The 19,990-nt window shown below is 36.4% G+C and overlaps 1 protein-coding gene across 1 annotated transcript in view; it reads left to right on the top strand.

Moving 5' to 3' along the window:
* The window catches only part of CTR9 (CTR9 homolog, Paf1/RNA polymerase II complex component), a 30,734-nt gene extending 14,050 nt beyond the window's left edge, over positions 1 to 16,684 (top strand). The window contains exons 7-25 of the mRNA XM_004458451.4: positions 1,229 to 1,336; positions 2,547 to 2,654; positions 2,815 to 3,051; positions 3,263 to 3,352; positions 3,468 to 3,596; positions 3,712 to 3,895; positions 5,034 to 5,122; positions 6,320 to 6,505; positions 6,587 to 6,674; positions 6,860 to 7,008; positions 7,772 to 7,888; positions 8,079 to 8,224; positions 9,900 to 9,971; positions 10,518 to 10,653; positions 10,799 to 10,945; positions 11,376 to 11,533; positions 12,568 to 12,664; positions 12,886 to 12,998; positions 15,631 to 16,684. Coding sequence (XP_004458508.1) covers positions 1,229 to 1,336; positions 2,547 to 2,654; positions 2,815 to 3,051; positions 3,263 to 3,352; positions 3,468 to 3,596; positions 3,712 to 3,895; positions 5,034 to 5,122; positions 6,320 to 6,505; positions 6,587 to 6,674; positions 6,860 to 7,008; positions 7,772 to 7,888; positions 8,079 to 8,224; positions 9,900 to 9,971; positions 10,518 to 10,653; positions 10,799 to 10,945; positions 11,376 to 11,533; positions 12,568 to 12,664; positions 12,886 to 12,998; positions 15,631 to 16,057 — 2,781 coding nt within the window. The 3' untranslated portion in view covers positions 16,058 to 16,684. The remainder of the gene's footprint in view (positions 1 to 1,228; positions 1,337 to 2,546; positions 2,655 to 2,814; positions 3,052 to 3,262; positions 3,353 to 3,467; positions 3,597 to 3,711; positions 3,896 to 5,033; positions 5,123 to 6,319; positions 6,506 to 6,586; positions 6,675 to 6,859; positions 7,009 to 7,771; positions 7,889 to 8,078; positions 8,225 to 9,899; positions 9,972 to 10,517; positions 10,654 to 10,798; positions 10,946 to 11,375; positions 11,534 to 12,567; positions 12,665 to 12,885; positions 12,999 to 15,630) is intronic.
* Positions 16,685 to 19,990: the final 3,306 nt, after the last annotated feature.

Raw genomic sequence — 19,990 nt, 5'->3', positions numbered from 1 at the left:
CGCATTGTGGGATGCTTAGCAGCATGTCTGGCCTCTACACACTAGATGCCAGTAGTGTGAAGGGTTCAGGAAGAAAGGAGAAGGATCTTTACTTTCTGAAATGAAAAGATCCACAGTCTACAAAATGTGTTCTATTAACAGGGTAGGAGAACTAGGTAGTCCAAATGTCTGCCACTCCAAGACAGCTAGAATCCAACCAAAAGCTGGAGGAGATATGATGTAGAGACTAATATGGTATGTTCTTTAATAAAGTAGTCATTAGTTCTTATTAATCTAGTAAAGTAGTTCTCTTGCAAGAACTTAACAAGGAAATAAAAAGAGAAAAACAGTTACACAACAATCTTAAGAATACAAATGCAGTACAGATATTTTTAAATCATAAAAGGCTTCCAATTGCTGTCATGATGGTGAAATAGCACAAGCTGCTGTCTGTTTCTCTCAACCCAAAGCCTGGAGCAGAAATGAGAGGAAAGTTTATGAAACTCAAAAATTAAACTATAACTTGTACAAAGCCCTAGGGAGATACAAGGAAAGGAAAATGGGGAAAAGAGAGCCAGGCATCAATTTGAGAGAGACCAGTAACTAGATGTACATATAGCAACATGGATATTATCTTAAAAACATAGTGTTGAGCAGCAGAAGTCATCAGAATGAGATTTAGGGCACATATTATTTATATGCTTAAAAACTCCTGAGCAAGGTAACATACTTTATAAGATAAATGGAGAATGATTGTTAGTGATACAGTTTCTTTTATAGATGAGGAAGTGGTTGCAAAATCAGATTGTGGTGGTGATTGCACAATTCTGTGAATATACAAAAAAAACATTGAACTGTACATTTTAAATAGATGAGTAGCATGTGAATTATTTCTCAATACATTAAAAAATGTACTCTGTTGGAGTATTTTCACTTATTTGTATTATGGGTCAAAAATTATTTTAAAACATGCTTTCAAATATATTACGTGTATACAGTTTCAGCGAACAGGAAGTGCTTTACATTGGATATGCTTTTACAATTAAGTTTTTAATGAAACTAAATTCAAACAATTTGTTAACTCTTTATTTGAAAATTTTCATCTCTGATGAAGGTTAACTAAAGAATTAAACTTTGATCATCTGAATTTAGGCTGTATAACTTTATTTCCTGAGTTTCTGGAGTAAACAGAAAAAATGCTAGTTAAGTAATGTTTTCACTTTTTAACCCCGTCGTTGTTTTCTTTTAGGCTGATTCCATCAAAAATGGTGTCCAGCTTCTTTCCAGAGCCTATACTATAGATCCTAGCAACCCTATGGTATTGAACCACTTGGCAAACCACTTTTTCTTCAAAAAGGTTAAAGTCTGTTTTCTTTATTATTTAAAGTCAGTTATTTTTAATTCCTTGTTTTGTTTTTTTTTTGTACAGCAGTTGATACTCTTTTTGGAAAAAATTTGAGAATGTCAGGGTTCTTTTTTTCAAATTAGCATTCATATTAATTATCTGGGGTGGTTATATTCATTCATTCACTTAATATGTTTTGACCCTTTTTAACTATACTCACCACCATAATAAGGATGTGGAAGTCAGTAAGACATGGTTTCTGTACTCAAAGAATTCAGTAAAAGTATAGGTCTCTACCCAGATATGGTAGAGAAATAAAGGAGGAAGAAGTAACCAAGTGGTTAAAGGTTTTCACTGAGAAGGAAAAACTTTTGAACTAGGTTTTTAGGAATGTAGAGGTCAGTAGGTAGTCAGAAGGGGAAAAGCACAGATTTATGAAATAGTTTTCATAGTTTGGTTTAGTAAGAACATGATGGTGACTTTTCCATTAAGAGTAAAAAACAAAAGGAAATGCATTAAGTGAAAGCAGACAAAATGTACTATGTATTGTTTGAGTCTATATAAAATAATAAATACTAATAAATTAGAAAGATGGAAACAATGGCAGCTATGTATGGCAGGGGAGGCATAGAGATTGAGAGGTGATTATTAAGCAATAGAGCTTTTTTTTTTATTATTATGAAAATGCTTTAATAATGAAGTGATGAATGCACATTATGTGATTATACCAGATATCATTGATTGTACACTTTGGATAGATTGCTTTCTTAATATGTATCAATAAAATTGATTTTAAAAGAAAAGATTAGATCTAATATAGGTATCATACCTAGTACATACTTAGTACAGTACTTAACACATTGTAGTTCTCAGTTTCAACCATTATTATTAATAATGTAAAAACATTACTGTCCTAGCTTCACTTTTCTGATCACAAAATTAGGGCTGATTCCTCTAAGTAATGTTGGGATTAAATGAAGTAATAGTTATAATGGGTACATGTTAACTACTCAGTAAATGTAAGTTCTGTCTCCCCTGAATTTTATCAGTAAGTGTAAATGTGCAAAATGATATATAATTCTGAAGACAGTACTATTATTATTAATTCAATTAACAAATTCTGAAAATGGAATTTGGGGAAGCCTTATTTAACACCTTTTATGATTGAGACTGTTGGAATTTTGTCATTTCACATAATTGATTTTCTGTGTTCATTTTCCAGGATTATAGTAAAGTCCAGCATTTGGCTCTTCATGCATTCCATAATACAGAAGTGGAGGCGATGCAGGCAGAAAGTTGCTATCAGCTGGCTAGATCATTCCATGTTCAGGTAAGATGATTTTATAACTTCTCATTTAATAATATTTAAATACATATGCACACACATATATACGTATATACACACAAATGTATGTATACAGTTTCTCAAGTCTTTAGAAACTTTTACATATATTGGTATTATTGGTGATCTTTTATCTTCATTTTTTTAGGAAGATTATGACCAAGCTTTCCAGTACTACTATCAAGCCACACAGTTTGCCTCATCCTCTTTTGTGCTGCCATTTTTTGGTTTGGGACAAATGTATATTTATCGAGGTGACAAAGAAAATGCATCTCAGTGCTTTGAGAAAGTTTTGAAAGCTTATCCTAATAATTATGAAACTATGAAAATTCTTGGTTCTCTCTATGCTGCCTCAGAAGATCAAGAAAAACGAGATATTGCCAAGGTATATTTTTTAAAATTTCGACTAATTTCTCTTAGCTATCTCTACTAGGGTCTGATCCCATTCCTCATTTCTTATTATTTGCTAGTGGAGATATGATACAAGCAGTTTCGTTAGCTGAGCTTGTTCCAGTTTCAGTAGAAAATAGCCCCCACTTTTTACTTGGACACTTTATAGTTAGAGAGCTTTAACTTAATGATTTCTTTTATCCCAGGGCCATTTGAAGAAGGTCACAGAACAGTATCCTGATGATGTTGAAGCTTGGATTGAATTGGCACAAATCTTAGAACAGACTGATATACAGGTATTTTATAATTTAGTAATGCTTTTCATCTACCTAATGTTTGTAAGCATGGTGTACTGTTTTGCTTTCATTTTCATTTCCTTTAAACCTTATTCCATTCACCATGAAAATACAGGGTGCTCTTTCAGCCTATGGAACAGCAACACGAATCCTTCAGGAGAAAGTACAGGCCGACGTCCCCCCAGAGATTCTGAATAATGTGGGTGCCCTCCATTTTAGACTTGGAAACTTAGGGGAGGCAAAGGTGAGAAAACAAAAATACTCCTTTCTCTTATACTTTATCAAGTTGAATGCACATCATTTTTAGACTTAGCAGCTACATCTTTTAGCAGTGTGATTTTCTTTTTTTTTCCTTACAGAAATATTTTTTAGCATCATTGGATCGTGCAAAGGCAGAAGCTGAGCATGATGAACATTATTATAATGCCATTTCTGTTACAACATCGTACAATTTAGCCAGGTTGTATGAAGCAATGTGTGAATTCCATGAAGCAGAAAAACTATATAAAAACATCTTACGGGAGCATCCAAATTATGTTGACTGTAAGAATTTTAAACTTCGATTTATAAAATTCCCACAACAGCTTTTAAAATTTAGCCTGAAAAAAAATCTCTCTCATAGAACCAATAGTAAAAAAAAGTCTCCATTTCTTCAAGACACATTTGTGGCCTTAAGAAAAGAAGATATAGCACCAGTTATGTTTGTTAGAAACTGAAAGAAACATCCAAAAACGAGTTAGACCATAGTTCATATTCTATGCTGTCTTCAATGGTCAGTTCCTTTACTAGGCTTTTAACAACACTCTAGCATATTTGATGATGGATTTTACCTTTATACTATTCTGCTTAAATCTCCGTAAACATTTTTTGCAGTGATTATAATAGTGAGACAGCTGTAATAGTAATCCTGGAGACAGCTATTACTAAAAATGTCCTAACCTGAGTTTTTGTGACCTGGACATTGCAAATTGTAGAAAGCTTCTAATTAAATAATTTACATATTGTACTTCCTTTGATAGAATATGTGATGTTTTGACTCTAGTCAAATCAGGAGCTATTAACTTGCCTTCTGTCATGTATTTTGGATGCAAGTGTGGTCTAAAGTAAGTAGGATTTTAGTTGAATGCTAGACTGAATTTGAATTGATATATAAGGCAGTGATGAAATATTGTTGGTCTCTTGAAAAGAAGGGCATTTTCTGGAGAAAACAATATCTTGCATTTGTGTGGTGCTTTATTGTTATTTAAGTGGGAGAATAAAGGTTACTGCCCAGGTCTTCTAGTAGTCCATGTTTTCACTATTTTGCCATATGACAAAAAAACTTCATAAGAAAAATAACTGACTGTGTGCATTGGAGAGAAATTGGAAATAGAGACCAGCTGCAAACTTTTAAAATAACTTTGAGATAAAGACTTGGACTAGGGTGCTACCATTGGGAATGGAGTAGAAGAAATAAATTTTAGATTTCAAACCATAAGATTTGAATGAACTTACTCTCAATTTTGCTAGGTTGTTGAATAGTTATATTGATATTTGATTTTTTTTTTTACCTTCAGGACTTTTCTAATCATTGTATGAATGTTTTAACAAAAAAATAATTGTTTCAAAAGTATAACATTAAAATTATAATCCTTTATAGCAAATATTTTAAACATAAAAACATTGAAATACATGTTTTCAGGCTATCTGCGCCTCGGAGCCATGGCTAGAGATAAAGGAAACTTTTATGAGGCTTCAGACTGGTTTAAAGAAGCTCTTCAGATTAATCAGGTTGGTAATATTACGTCTCAGGTTTGAGAAATAATTATTTTCACTTTTTTCTTCCAGTTAATTACGTTTTCCTTTTAATGATTATCATTTTTTGTAGTAATCTTATCATCTTTTTGGGTTGTTTTTTTTCCATTTACTTGTTACAGCTATACTAAAAGTATATAGTAGGTTGCACTATTAATCATGTAGGAAATAAGGACCATATATTTGTTTGTTTTTATTGTGGTCATAATTCACCATTTTAACCATTTTAAAGTCTTACAGTTCAGTGGCATTTAGTACATTCACAATGTTATGCAACCATCGCTGCTATCTAGTGCTACAACATTTTCATCACCCTGAAAGGAAACCCCATATCCATTAAGGAGTCTCCTGCCATTCCCCCTCAATCTCTAGAAATTCCTCTTCTAGATATTTCATATAAAGGAATCAGCCATGTGACTTTTTATATTTGTTTTTTTTCACATAATATAATGATTTCAAGTTTTATCCATTTTGTAGCATGTGTCAGTACTTCATTGCTAATATTCCATTATATGGATATATAACATTTTGTTTATCCATTCATCAGTTGATGATCGTTTGGGTATTTCTACTTTTTTGCTATTGTGAATAGTGGGGACCATATTTTCTATATAAATCTCTTCTATTCTCTCTTGTTCCTCCTTCTGTTTTCTACCTTATCCCTTTACCTATACGTCAGCAAAAGCAATCTGGCTCATATATCTTTTACCCTCTCTAATTTACCTGACTTGGGATTTAGTTAATCCCGTATGAAAGAAGTTAGTGAATCATAGTATCTTGGCATTTTTAGTAGAATCATAGAAGTCATCTGGAACCATAGAAGTCATCTAAATTTGATAATTGTGGCCAACAATAAGAAATGTATTTCATATCACTTAGTACATACATGTATGTGTGTTCTAACAACTGAAAGGGAAGTTTTGCAAATTGATTATTTACTCTTACCATGTGTAATACACTGATATTTTTACTTTACTCTTCTGCTGCATATTTTATGCTCATAACTACCCGCTAAATAAGTTACAACTCAATAATGGGTCTCACCTCTCAAGTTTGTAAAACACTGTTACGTAGCTTGTAAACCTCTTCATTAGTCAGTTATTGTGTAAAGAGGATTGATCACTCTCAATCTAAATCACAGATTTTGCTTTATATCCCTGATGTGTGTTTCAGGATCATCCAGATGCTTGGTCTTTGATTGGTAATCTTCATTTGGCTAAACAAGAATGGGGTCCAGGTCAGAAGAAATTTGAGAGAATATTAAAACAGCCATCCACACAGAGTGACACTTATTCTATGCTGGCCCTAGGCAATGTGTGGCTCCAAACATTGCATCAGCCCACCCGAGACAGAGAAAAGGTAATTTTTGCCTTTTTAAACAAAACCGATGTTCTGCATGCTTGTTTGAATTTTTTTTATACTTTTTATTTCTTTACATAGGAAAAGCGTCACCAAGATCGTGCTTTGGCCATCTACAAACAAGTACTCAGAAATGATGCAAAAAATCTGTATGCTGCTAATGGCATAGGTGATTATAAACTTTGGATAGCCATAATGATTTGTTCAGGGAACATTTTGGGGGAATATTTCTAGCTCAGAATTTCTTTTCAAATGTATTAAATGTAGTTGTTTTAAAATAGAACTTCTAGTTGTTGTTTTTTTGGTCAGACTACAATTAGAAAATTCTTAAATAGGAATATTTTTAACTCTTAGGAGCTGTATTGGCCCACAAAGGATATTTCCGTGAAGCTCGTGATGTATTTGCCCAAGTAAGAGAAGCAACAGCAGATATCAGTGATGTGTGGTTGAACTTAGCACACATCTATGTGGAACAAAAGCAGTATATCAGTGCCGTCCAGATGGTAATTTTTCTTTTTCAAGATATTTTGACATCACTTTCATTGTTGAGCAGATGTTTTCTTAACCGTTGTGACCCTGTTTAAGTTATCTCTTGTGATACTCAGTGTATTCAGAGGTTTATGATTATGTAATATTAAGAACAGACTTTGGAAGCCCATCAAAGGTTTGGTGTTCCTTGGGCAAGGAACATTCTCTGGGAGCCTCAGTTTCCCTCTCTATAAAATGAAGATAATTATAACTTAATCTCAATTTTGTGAGGATCCAATATGTAAAGTACTTAGCACAGTACTTGGCACTAACATGCCTAGTAATATTCGTGATTACCCAGTAAATGGTAGGATTTATTATTGATTTGTTTTCTTATTTCTCACATGGGAGAACTGAGTTTCAAAAAGGTTAAATGACTTATTTAAAAAAAAAAAAAGCCCCATGGGAAAAGAGTTTCAAGGCTGTAGAATTTTGTTATGTTTATTGTATATGTAAGATTTCTCATTCTCAAGGCCAAAAAAGTCTACCAAATATTAAAGAAGAGTAGTAGAAAGTATAACCAAAAGGGGCAGGTGTGTGACTTTAGTAAGTGGTCTGTAAGCTTATTCTAGTTGGTATTGCTAAAGAAAAAGATGAGACTTTCCAGTTTTTTTACACTTTCAGTATTAGAAAATCAAAGTCTTTTCACAGTGCCTGAAAATTGCTTGAAAATTAGCTACAAAATGAAAATATTTCATTCCAGTTGTATTTTAACTTTTTTTTTTTTTTTTTTTTAAGTATGAAAACTGTCTCAGAAAATTCTATAAACACCAGAACACTGAAGTTGTGCTCTATTTGGCCCGGGCCCTCTTTAAATGTGGCAAGTTACAGGAATGCAAGCAGACTTTGCTGAAGGTAAAAAAAAGAAAACAAGCTCACTGTTATTGTAATTCAATCCTTTGCTGTATTGTTTCATGAAAAGTATTTTTTATCATTTTTTATCCTTTTTTAATGCATATTTACATACCTACTAAAGCTTGGTTTAACTAGAATTATTCTCATGCCATTAAATCATACAAAAATATTTGCTGTTTTTTATTTACAGGCTAGACACGTGGCACCCAGTGATACCGTTCTTATGTTTAACGTGGCCTTGGTTCTGCAAAGATTAGCTACCTCTGTCCTAAAAGATGAAAAGAGTAATCTGAAGGAAGTACTTAATGCTGTGAAAGAACTGGAACTTGCACATAGGTAAATATATTTGTACAAACAACATTTGAAATGCTTTTTGGTTAAATTCTTATATTTTAAAAGATGCTGAAAATCACTTCCCTCAAATGATGACTGTAAGAATCATTCCAATGGCATTTGAGCCAAAGCAGACAGCCAACACCAGGTGGCATCAAATAGTAGCCCAGGACCCTCAGTAATGGCAGGCAAGCTCTGCTCTGGCTTTTTCATTAATCTGACAATAGTATGACCTGACATTTTACACATTTGACATTTTATATTCCACATATGTTTTGCTGGTTTTACCTGTCACACCTCTATGTCTTTTTATGGGATGCTAATTTTCTTAAGTAGTGATTAATAGGTTTTCAGCTCAGCTCAAAATTAATTTAGCCTTATATTATTTATTTGGTAATTAAATATATGGTAAAATTCTTTTCTTGTTACTTATTTTTTCTTATGGTAAAATTAAAACTTGGCATCTCTTCAGATTTTGTCCAGCCTTATTTGAATTCTTATTTGAATATTTCTTGTCTTGCTTGATAGGTTGTAAGTGCTTTCGTGGCCTAAGCCACCTAACTGCCCCCATACAGATTTAATGTTTAGAAAATATTTATTGCTTGAATTGATTTTTGGTCATTAGTGGATTTATTTATAACAACATTAAATATAACTGTTTATTTTGAATAACTTGTTTCTTATTAAACATTTTTTGGTAAGTTTTATTGATGCGAGTCTTTAAGTAAGTTGCATATTTAATTTTCCTTTGAGATGATAGCTCTTTATGCATTAAATACATTTATGTAAGCCAGTCAATATGTAAACCTTTCACAGAAATTTTTTTTTAAAGATTTATTTGCTTATTTCTCTCCACCCCTTTATTGTTTGCACTTGCTGTGTCTGTTCATCTTCCTTGTTTTCTTTAGGAGGCACTGGGAACTGAACCCAGGACCTCCAGTATGGGAGGGAAGCACCTAATTGCTTGAGCCACCTCTGTTCCCTGCTTTTTTGTCTCTTGCATTATGTTTTTCTTCTTGTATCTCTTGTTGCATCATCTTGTTGCACCAGCTTACTGTGCCTGCCCGTCACGCCAGCTCACTGTCTTCTTTAGGAGGCACCGGGATCCAAACTCAGCACCTCTCGTGTGGTAGGCGGGAGCTCAGTTGCTTGAGCCATATCCACTTCCCCAGAATGTTTGTTTTTTTAAGGACTTATTTTTATTTATTTCTCTCCCCTTCCCCCCCTCACCCGTTGTCTGCTCTCTGTGTCGCTGTGTTCTTCTGTGTCTGCTTGCATTACCAGGTAGCACTGGGAGACTATATCTCTTTTTTGTTGTGTCATCTTGCTGTGTCAGCTCTCCATGTGTATGGTGCCACTTCTGGGCTGGCTGTGCTTTTTTTGCACAGGGTGGCTCTCGGTGCAGGGCGCACTCTGTGCATGGGACTGCCCTATGCGGGGGACACCCCTGCGTAGCATGGCACTTCTTGCACGTGGCAACACTGTGCGTGGGCCAGCTCACCACATGGGTCAGGAGGCCTTGAGTACCGAAGCCTGGACCTCCTATATGGTAGGCGGATGCTCTATCAGTTGAGCCACATCTGCTTCCCCCTGGAATGTTTTTCATAGAGCGGATTAAAACTCCAAAGGGTCTTGTTTCATTTTTAAGGAAAGTATTTTATTTTCTTTTTCCTTTTAGATACTTCAGTTACTTGAGTAAAGTGGGAGATAAAATGAGATTTGATTTGGCCCTTGCTGCTACAGAAGCCAGGTATCGTTACTGTTTGAAAGATGACTTTGTTTGGGATGTGGGCAGTGATATTGGTATGGGCTGGGAGGGTAACACAGAAGTGAACCAGGTATCCCTGGTCTTCTGGGGGTCAGTCTTTCACACTCATCTCCTCTAGAGGACTCTCCAACCTACACCAAGGCTTTTTTCTGGGGGTCCTTTCAGGGAGTATGGCAAAGTTGATTTAGTACAAGTATTTAATTTGTGTGGAAAAATGCTTTTCTATTTCATTAATGTCAGCTATGTTACCAGAATCAAGATATAATTCCTGACTCTTTGAGTTACATGTGAAGATAATGTTGGAAATCTTTTTAATTGTGCTTTAGGAGGAAATTTATAATTTGGAAACTTAATATATTTGACAGTTTTGGGTTATGATAAACTAAGTTAATTTTGCTACGTAAGACTTTTCATAGATAGCAGCTGATGATCCCGTTTCAAAGTTTTTAATTTTTATAAGGAAAATTATTGTTTTTTAATGAAGTATACTAGCTGCATTCAGATTTCTCTAAATCCAAAATGTTTTAGGCAATGTTCTGACTTACTGAGTCAAGCCCAGTACCATGTGGCCCGAGCACGCAAACAAGATGAAGAAGAACGGGAGCTGCGGGCCAAACAAGAACAAGAAAAAGAGCTATTAAGGCAGAAACTTCTTAAAGAGCAGGTATCTATTATAGTTTCCAGTTACACTAGAATTAAAGAATTGTGTGCATATGTATGCTTTGGTAAGAAAGAAGACCTTCTGATTATAATAGGAGCCATGATTTTTTCATCATAATGCATTTTTATGTTTCCTTCTTTTCTGATAGGAAGAGAAACGTCTTCGAGAAAAGGAAGAGCAAAAGAAACTTCTGGAACAGCGGGCCCAGTATGTGGAGAAAACCAAAAATATTCTTATGTTTACTGGTGAGACTGAAGCAACAAAAGAGAAAAAAAGAGGAGGTGGTAGTGGACGGGTAAGATTTGATTCCTTCTGACATTGATGACATTTGTGCCTGTCCTTTGGCTTTCAGAGATTAAGAGAATTGATTATATTCACTCAATTCTTAGCCCTTAGTTTTGACTTGCTCCTTTGCTTAGAGATAGTCTACCAAAAATCATTGAATAATTTCAATGGTATCTAGTATTCAGAAATGCATTCCATGTTAGCTAAGTACTTTTTACCTTGTAATGAACTCTTAAGTTAATGAATTTTCAGGTTTAACCATTGAAGACACTCATTCTAATAAGCTGTGGGTATAGCCAAGCACTTCTTCCATTTGACTTTGTTAAAGATCCTTAGTTTGTAAAGTGACTAATAGGATATGGCTTCTTCCTGTATTGTGTCACTCAAATCACATTCCACCAGCCAGGAAATAACTGATTGTAGTCTTGTTTGGATTTTAGCGTTCGAAGAAAGGAGGAGAGTTTGATGAATTTGTCAATGACGACACTGATGATGACCTGCCTATGTCCAAAAAGAAGAAGAGGAGGAAGGGCAGTGGTAGTGAACAAGAAGGTGAAGAAGAAGAGAGTGGTGAGAGAAAGAAGAAAAAGAGAAGAAGGTATTATAATTAATATTTTAAGCATTATAAGAGGGGTAAAAGACTTCACCTTCTGAAATTTTTTAATGTTTAGAGATTTAGGACCTAGAAGAACACTTGATCTTCCCAGATATTAAAGCCTTTTTTGCCCCCCCCCCCCCCGCCACTGTAATCTTAAAATAGATTCTGTCATAAAATCATGAATACTTGTAATCTCCACAAGTCTCCACTGCTTTCCTTCTGAGAGCTTTGAGTTAGTGATAATTGTCTTTCTTATATCTTTAAATTTGTAATATTTATTGGAAAATGTATGGGATTTAGAATGAGAAAGCCTGTATTTGTGTCCACACTAAATATGCATTGTACAGTCTTGGAAAAGTCACTGAGCCTCAGTTTACTTCTTTGTAAAATAGCAGTAATGATGCTCACTTCATGGTTTTGCTGGGTATATAAAAGGTGAATGTATTGAAAGCATCTTTTAAACAACCCAGTGCCATTTGTTGTTCAGATCGGGGGGGGGGCGGTCTTGCCCATCTCTTACCTGAGGTGTCCTTAAGCTGTTCCATTGCCTCTCATGTTGCTTCTCCATCCAGGAACCTCCATTCGTTTATCTTACTTAGACCTGCCTTCCCACCTCTCAGTTGACTATACTTGGAAAGAACCTGATGGCCTCATTCAAATGAACTTTAGCCACAGTCCTGGAATGTATGTTTGGGAAGGAAGGAAGGAAGAAGAGGTCTGGGGCCTCGGTCATTTCCAACAACATGTATTACTCCACCTATGTGTAAAATTCATACTTATTGTAGATTAATAAGAGGGCTTAACGTTGACTAAACTAGTTGGCAATCATTGCATAAATACGTGTTTCGAGAGACCCCTGAACCACATGCAGCAAGAGTAAGTTGTGGCCTCTGCCCTTAAGGGAGTATACAGTATGTTTGAGGAAAGTTTTCTTAGTATTTTCACAATGAAAGAAAACTATTTTGATATTGATGTAGTCTTAGACTTTATAAGCATAAGTGAATATTGACAAATTATCTTGGTGTTCACTTAAGAACTCCAAAGGGAGATGAAGGATCCGATGATGATGAAACAGAAAATGGGCCCAAAACGAAAAAGCGCCGTCCATCAAGAACAGAGAGGAAAAAGGCTGTAAGTTTATATAGTTCTGTTTTTCTCTTCCCCCATAGGCATAAAAGATTGCACTACACTACAGTACATTCTTTCCCTGCAGCTTCCTTGTGCACAGATGCTTATTTTCAAAGTTAATTGGTTGCTCTTTGATTGTATCATTATAATGCAAACCCAGTTTAACAAGATGTCCTAATCTAAAAGTCTTGAGTAATATATTCTATTTATCATTCTTTCTTTAGCCTAAGCCAGAACGTCTGCCTCCATCAATGAAGGGGAAAATAAAATCCAAAGCCATAATATCATCAAGTGATGATTCTTCAGATGAAGATAAACTTAAAATTGCTGATGAAGGGTAGGAATTTTCCCCTTGATAAATTACTTTCTTCTAATGATGTAAATAAAAAGTGATTGATAACCAGCCTATCTGTGCCACCATCCCAAAATGTCCTCTTTCCAGCTTCATGGAATCTTATAGCTAGAAAAAATCTTAGCAAACATTCATATTTCTCCTTTCATTTTGTCCTACTACATGTTTACTCTTCAAAGAAGAAAACTTATTTTGAAATCTTATTTCTTCATTAATATTAGCTGAAATTTCCTGGATGACATCCTAAATGAAACATCATTTTGCTGCACTACCTTTGACTGATTAAAAGTATTATGGATTGCCTTATGGTCATCTGGAGAAAGGCAGTTTCTTTACACTTTCCTCCCTTATTGGGAACTGGAGGGCTCCATGAAGGTTGTATCCTAGACTGCTTGTACATTGCTTTCCTTTAGCTCACTGCCCACCTTGTGGAACAGTATTTAATTTTACTTGTCACAAACTTGCCCCTCAACCTTGACTTGTGCCCATTGTTCAGATTTCTTTGGATTGGATGAACACATTTAACCAGTACCATTTTTGACAATATGGACTTTAATTCTATCCTCTCCTTCCTTTAGTCTTCATGTAATTTTTTTTTACCTGTCTCTAGGGTAATGCTTTGTGTTTTTCACTGGGTGTGTGCATCTGTTATCTTGTTTAGATTTCTAGAGCAGAACTTTTTATACTATACTACACCATATTATTTTGATAGCCATCATTTAACTCGTGTATTCAGTACACATTTGAACATCTGTTATATGAGATGCAGTGCTAAGTTCTGGGGTTATGAAAAAAAAGACAAACCCTACATCCATAGCATTTATGCCTTGGAGGCAGTGGAGAATAGCAAATCAAAAATCACATCCTATGATATGTTTTAATACTTAAGTTATTCATTTATTGAACTCCATCCAGGGGATGAGGACGAGGCACCTAATCTGGCGTGAGATGATTTGGAAAGTTATAAATGAAGTTTTTTAATAAATTAAGTATTGCTTGAGTTGAGTCTCAGAGGAAGAGTAGGGAGTCCTTGTTGGTTCAGAGGTGAGCAAGGTTAGCATGTTGAGAAGGCTAGATCCAAAGGGAACCATCTGTAATGATACGCACTTTCCTTTTTCTTTGAAGATACTGGCTGATAGAAATTTGGATTGCTTTTCCCTAAAGCATTGTTTAGCCTTGCCCACAGTGCTGCCTGGTGCATTGATTAGAGGCTTGTATAGTCAGTGTAATGAAATGTGTGGTTTTCAGAGAATGAGCACTGTTAAAATGCATGGGCAGAAAGGTCCATTGTGAGAGGCTGAGTTGCTGCTAAATTTATACCTGAGGTCAAGGCCACATTTATTTGGACCACTTGCATCAGTTAAACTTTATTCTGACAATTAAGCATGTGATGTACTTATTTGACCAGATGGAATGTTGTGATTTAAATCCCTGGGGACCCACTGGTCTTGAAAATATATTCAGAATGAATATATAATGTCCACTTCCTAGTCACTCTTCATCATATTCTCTTAGAATGTTCTGGGTTATATAACTCTTTCAGATAAAACATGAATAGCCTTTCTTCAATCTGCAGGGCTATTTTGATCTCTGAAGAGAATAATTTATTTCATTTCCCTCACTGATCCTTATAGGGTTCAATATTCCTTTCTAGGAATATCCATCATGAAAACTATAACTGAGGAATATGCCAGAGAAGTATATATCTTCCTCTCCAAAGCTGGGGGAGGGAGGGTGGATGAGCAGCTGTTATCCAGTGGTAAAGGGACTGTTTCTTTCCCTTCCCATTTAACCAATCAATTAGCAAGCAGAGGAATTACTTGGGAACAAAAATAAACAAGCTGAAGAACTCTTTTAGCCCCAGCTTCCTATCTAATAGTCATCGTGTAGTAGAAATCCTGGGATAGATGATATTAAGATATCAGCAGAAATGGTACTAGAACAGGGATGAGTCCCACTCTCCCAGCCTTAGGAGAGGGTTAGTTTTTCAGAGTCTCTGTAGCCAGAGGAGATACTAGTTTACTCCTCTGTAGCTGTTGATTTTCTTATAAACAAATATATCCCTTCCTTTTCATAATTTGATATATGAGATTAGGAAGAAAAGAAAAAATTTTTTTTTAGTCACCAGGGCCAGGGATTGAACCCAGGACCTCGTATGTGGCAAGTTGGCACTCAATCACTGAACCACATCGGCTCTCCTGAGTTGTTTTTTTGTTTGTTTGTTTGCTTTTTGTTGGTTTTTTTATTTTTAGAAGGTACTGGGAACTGTACCTGGGACTTCCCATGTGGGAAGTAGGCACTCAGCTACTTGAGCCACTTCTACTCCTCAGAAAATGCTTCATTTTGGCAAAGGTATCTGATAAAATCCAGTGAGAATCATCCTTCACTGTTTATATTCTGCCTTTAAAGCTAAAGTACCTTATTTCTTTTTCCTTTTTAATTCCTTTTTATTGTGAAATAATATCATATTTACAGAAAAGTTCAGTATCACAATGTGAACACCTGTGTAGACACCATCCAGATCAAGAAATAGAACATTAAATGCCTTTATTTTCGAAAAGCTTATTTTCAGTTGAGCAGAAGCCTCAGCGTCTTAACCATTGCTTGTCTTTGCCAGACATCCCAGGAACAGCAATAGCAACAGCGACTCAGATGAGGGTGAACCACGGAAGAAACATGCCTCGTCAGAGAGTGATTCGGATGAGAACCAGAACAAGTCTGGCAGTGAGGCTGGCAGTCCCCGGAGGCCTCGAAGACAGCGTTCAGATGAGGATTCAGACAGTGACCAGCCATCCAGAAAGAGAAGGCCTTCAGGTTCCGAACAATCTGACAATGAATCTGTGCAGTCAGGAAGAAGCCGCTCGGGAGGCTCTGAGAACGACTCTCGCCCAGCTTCTCCAAGTGCCGATTCAGATCGGGACTCGGAGAGAGGATCAGATAATGAGGGTTCAGGCCAGGGCTCTGGAAATGAATCAGAACCAGAGGGATCCAACAATGAGGCCTCGGATCGGTGCTCAGAACATGGATCAGATGATAGCGACTAATTTTATTTCATAAATAAGCTTCATCTCTGATGGAAACCTTTTGTAATATACGAAAGCTGTGATAAAAATGTTTGGTCAAACAATAGTGAAATTTTTCCTAAGGCAGTTTTTTCTTTCCTATCTGTTTGTATATTACTAAGCCCCAAGAGACATTTCCTGTGCTAGAATCCAATATTTGCGTCTCTTATGCAGATGAGATTGTTCATTATGGTACATCCACCTATCATATGTGAAAACTGCAGTAGAAATAAACCAGATGCTAAATCATTCCTATAAAGTAACTGAAGCTGTGGAAGATGTCTCATTTTCTCTGTTAAGCAGCATACTGTATTGATTTTTATTGCAGTCTTTTACCAAGTGGTGCAAGAAACTTGGTATTAATATCTTCGTCTGATTTTGACTATAGATTGAGAATCGTTTTATTTTCTGGAGGTAGAGGTATCCACTGTATAATTGTACCAAAGTACAGATGAAAGGAAGGTGTTCTGCAGTAGTGTAAAACTATAACATTTAGCTAAAATCACAAATATATCATTTGTTACGTAGAGTAAGGTATAGAAAAAAGCTTTTGTTAGTAGAATGCAAAGACTTACCTAAACCACATAATAAAATGCTTTTGCCAATTTGTATAGGTAACTGTGTTCTTTTTTTCCCTCAGAGCACATTTGTGTATGAGAATTTAGCGTAAACTCTGCAGCTCTTTGGACGAACCTTCATTAGGCCAGAGGTTTTTTTATTCAAGACTAGTCATTCTTCTCAGATATGCGGGGTTTTTTAATGAGACAAAAAACGCCAAGGTTCTAGTTTGTGTTTAGCATCAATAATTCAGTTAGTAGCATTATAAGAGTAATGTTATCTTTATATAACACTGTATCAGTTTGCAAAGAGCTTTAGTTAATTTAGTCAATAACTATGAAATGCACTATATTAGGCATTGAAAATTTGGAGATAAAATGCCTCTCATGTCTTCAAAAAGCTCACAATCTAGTGGAGAAAAATTTACTGTCTCTATGGTGTGTAAAATGCTGTGATAATGTTGGCATAGGGTATTGTGGGAAGCAGTCATGACAAGCTTTCATGAAGAAGTGACCTGAGGTGGCTCTCAGGACCAGAGAACTAAAGGAAGGGGAAAAGCAGGAGTCACGTGCAACTCTGGGAACTATAATAACAATGTAAGGGAGGCAAGGCAGATATTCCCCCTCTGAAACAGGAAAACCTACAATTCAGAAGTACATTGAACTGATGGGCATTGTGCAGTTAGTAAAAGGTGAGGTTTAAACTAGAATCCAGTTTAAACAGGTTTAAACTAGAATCCATATTGGAAATTGCTTTTTCCAATATGTCACATAGAACTTTAGGTGAATTAGTAGATCTCCAAGGTGATAAAACTAGGTAAAAATAAAACATTTCCCAACTGATAACTCACTTTAAGCAGTAACTAACCATAAGGATGTGGACAGTCCTTGGATTTATGGAGGGATCTAACCTAATAAATATATAGTGATTTCTCTAGTTTTCCTTCCCTCTCCATGTTTGGGCTGCAAAAATGCTTTTGAGTGCACTTTCACATTTGTAGTTCTGGAGTCAGTTACATCTTCATGTGGATATTTCTCTTGTGTGTCCAGATTAGTAGAACAGCAGTATTCTCCCTGGCCATATTGCCCACATCAAAAACCACTGATGTTTCTTCAGCACAGCTTCCTCTGTGGCTGCTCTTTGGAGCCTGGTTTATGGAAATGATCAAGGAGTGGGGAATGCTCCACTGAAGAAGAAGGTTCTTCTGACAAAGGAAACTTGACTGGTCTGTTAACTATGCTTGGTTGCTGCCGCCCTCAGGAACACAAGCACTGCCTCTGGTTGCCCTACTGCCTGCACTGCAGAATCAGCCTTCCACTTGTCAGTGGAGTTGGGTGTCAGCCAGAGGAGGGAGCATAGCATAGTTGGTAAAGAGCAGAGCTACTGGAGTCACCAGGAGTCCTAGATTGGAATCTCACTTTGTGACACCAATGAATCACGTGGCCTTAAGCAACTCACTTTCCCCTAGTTAAGCCACTTTCCTCATCCTAAAATAAGGCATTTCTCCTTTCTAAGTTCCGAAAAACCTCCACCAAATGTGTCACCATTGGGGAACATGATATCTATTGTCTTTTATGTTAATTCAGAACCAGACCAAGCACCACAACCATAAAATTAGAGCTTTTTAAAAATATTTTTTGCTCAAATGTAGACAAGAAAAACCACTTTGTTATTCCAAATCTGAAAGTTTCACTCTCTTCCCCCACTACTATTTTTCAAACGTAAGGTTTCCTAAGCAGGCAGTTCTTCAATTATAACAAAACACTATCTAACTCACAGGATTGTGAAAATTTTGAGTTAAGGCCAGTTAAGTGATGAACACATGGTAGGTTCTCAAACAGTCTTTCCCTGATTGACTCAGTTCTGAATGCCTGGCACTAAGCATCAACTCAGTAATTCTTGTTTGGACCAAGTGGGGATTAGGTCAGTTACCCTTTCATAGGTCATCTTTTATAAAATTCTTTCTTCTTCCTAGTTACCTTCCATATAAATTTTTTTAAGGTTTTTTTTTCCCAATCATCTTGTTTTTGCATTTTTTGCTGTGTCTGTTTTTTGTTGTGTGCTGGTCTTTTTAGGAGGCACTGGGAACTGAACCAGGAACCTCCCATGTGGGAGAGGGGCACCCAATCACTTGAGCCACCTCTGCTCCTTATTGTGATCTCATTATGTTTTCCTCCTTGTGTCTCTTGTTGCATCAGCTTGTTGGGTCAGCTTGCCAAGCCCCCCATCATGTCAACTCACTGTTTTGCTCATCTTCTTTCAGAGGCACCAGGAACTGAACCAGGGACCTCCCGTGTGGTAGGCAGGAGTTCAATTGCTAGAGTCACATCTGCTTCTCCCAATATGTTTTAATCTCCAGGAAATAGGACTTTCCTGGAGCTTTTTAGCTTTGTTTTGATTCCACCAATGAAAAATTTCTGTCCCTGGAAGAATAGGTAGCCAATAAATGCAAGAAAGGCATTTGAAAGGAGAAAAATTTCTTCTCAAACTAGAATTCAGACCATGTAATCACTACAGGTTTTCCTAAAGGTAGTTTCTGATGATCTGGTCTTTTGGGTGGGTTAGATCAGCACACGTCAGCGGTGATGCTTCCCATAGTAGTATTAGGAACACAGAAAAGGTTATGTGCTACAGTCAAATCAACTTAATCTAAATTAGTGCATCCTTGGATTTGGGGCAGAGCAAATCAACAGACTGCAGCCTGTCATCAGAGATGCTCATTTTACATTAAGCCCTTCTAATAGATAAGCTGATCTGGCCTCCTGCCCAACTCTTGACGCTCACACTGATGTGACGAAATACTTCCTTTTCAGCCTCCACTATCTGTAAAATGAGGTTGAGATCTTTTTTAAGTTTTAGCATTCCAGGGACATTGCAGAGAATTTTAGAGTATCTCTACCTCAACTGCATTAGTAATGTGATGTCTTTCTGTTTCAAGTAATTGAAAACCTATCCATTATTTCAGGTCTAATTTTTTATAGATACAGATAAAATTATATTTTTCCTATGAAATATATGCACTTGGCTCTTGTTTTCTGCCTTTATTTTTCTGCTTACTACAACAGAAACGTTTTTGTGATATTTATCATCTTAAAAATACTAAGTTTTAGAAGATATCTGAACTTTTTTATGCATTTGCCGTGATATAGCTAGTCAATTCTAGATTGAGGGAAGCAGACTCATAGGGCGTCCACCTACCACATGGGAGGTCCGCGGTTCAAACCCCGGGCCTCCTTGACCCATGTGGAGCTGGCCCATGCGCAGTGCTGATGCGCGCAAGGAGTGCCCTGCATGCAAGGGTGTCCCCCGCGTAGGGGAGCCCCACGCGCAAGGAGTGTGCCCCATAAGGAGAGCCGC

This window comes from Dasypus novemcinctus, chromosome 10 (assembly GCF_030445035.2).
Source record: "Dasypus novemcinctus isolate mDasNov1 chromosome 10, mDasNov1.1.hap2, whole genome shotgun sequence".
Classification (NCBI taxonomy): Eukaryota; Metazoa; Chordata; class Mammalia; order Cingulata; family Dasypodidae; genus Dasypus; species Dasypus novemcinctus.
Note: the sequence above shows the minus strand (reverse complement) of the source record. Positions and strands in the feature narration are given on the sequence as shown.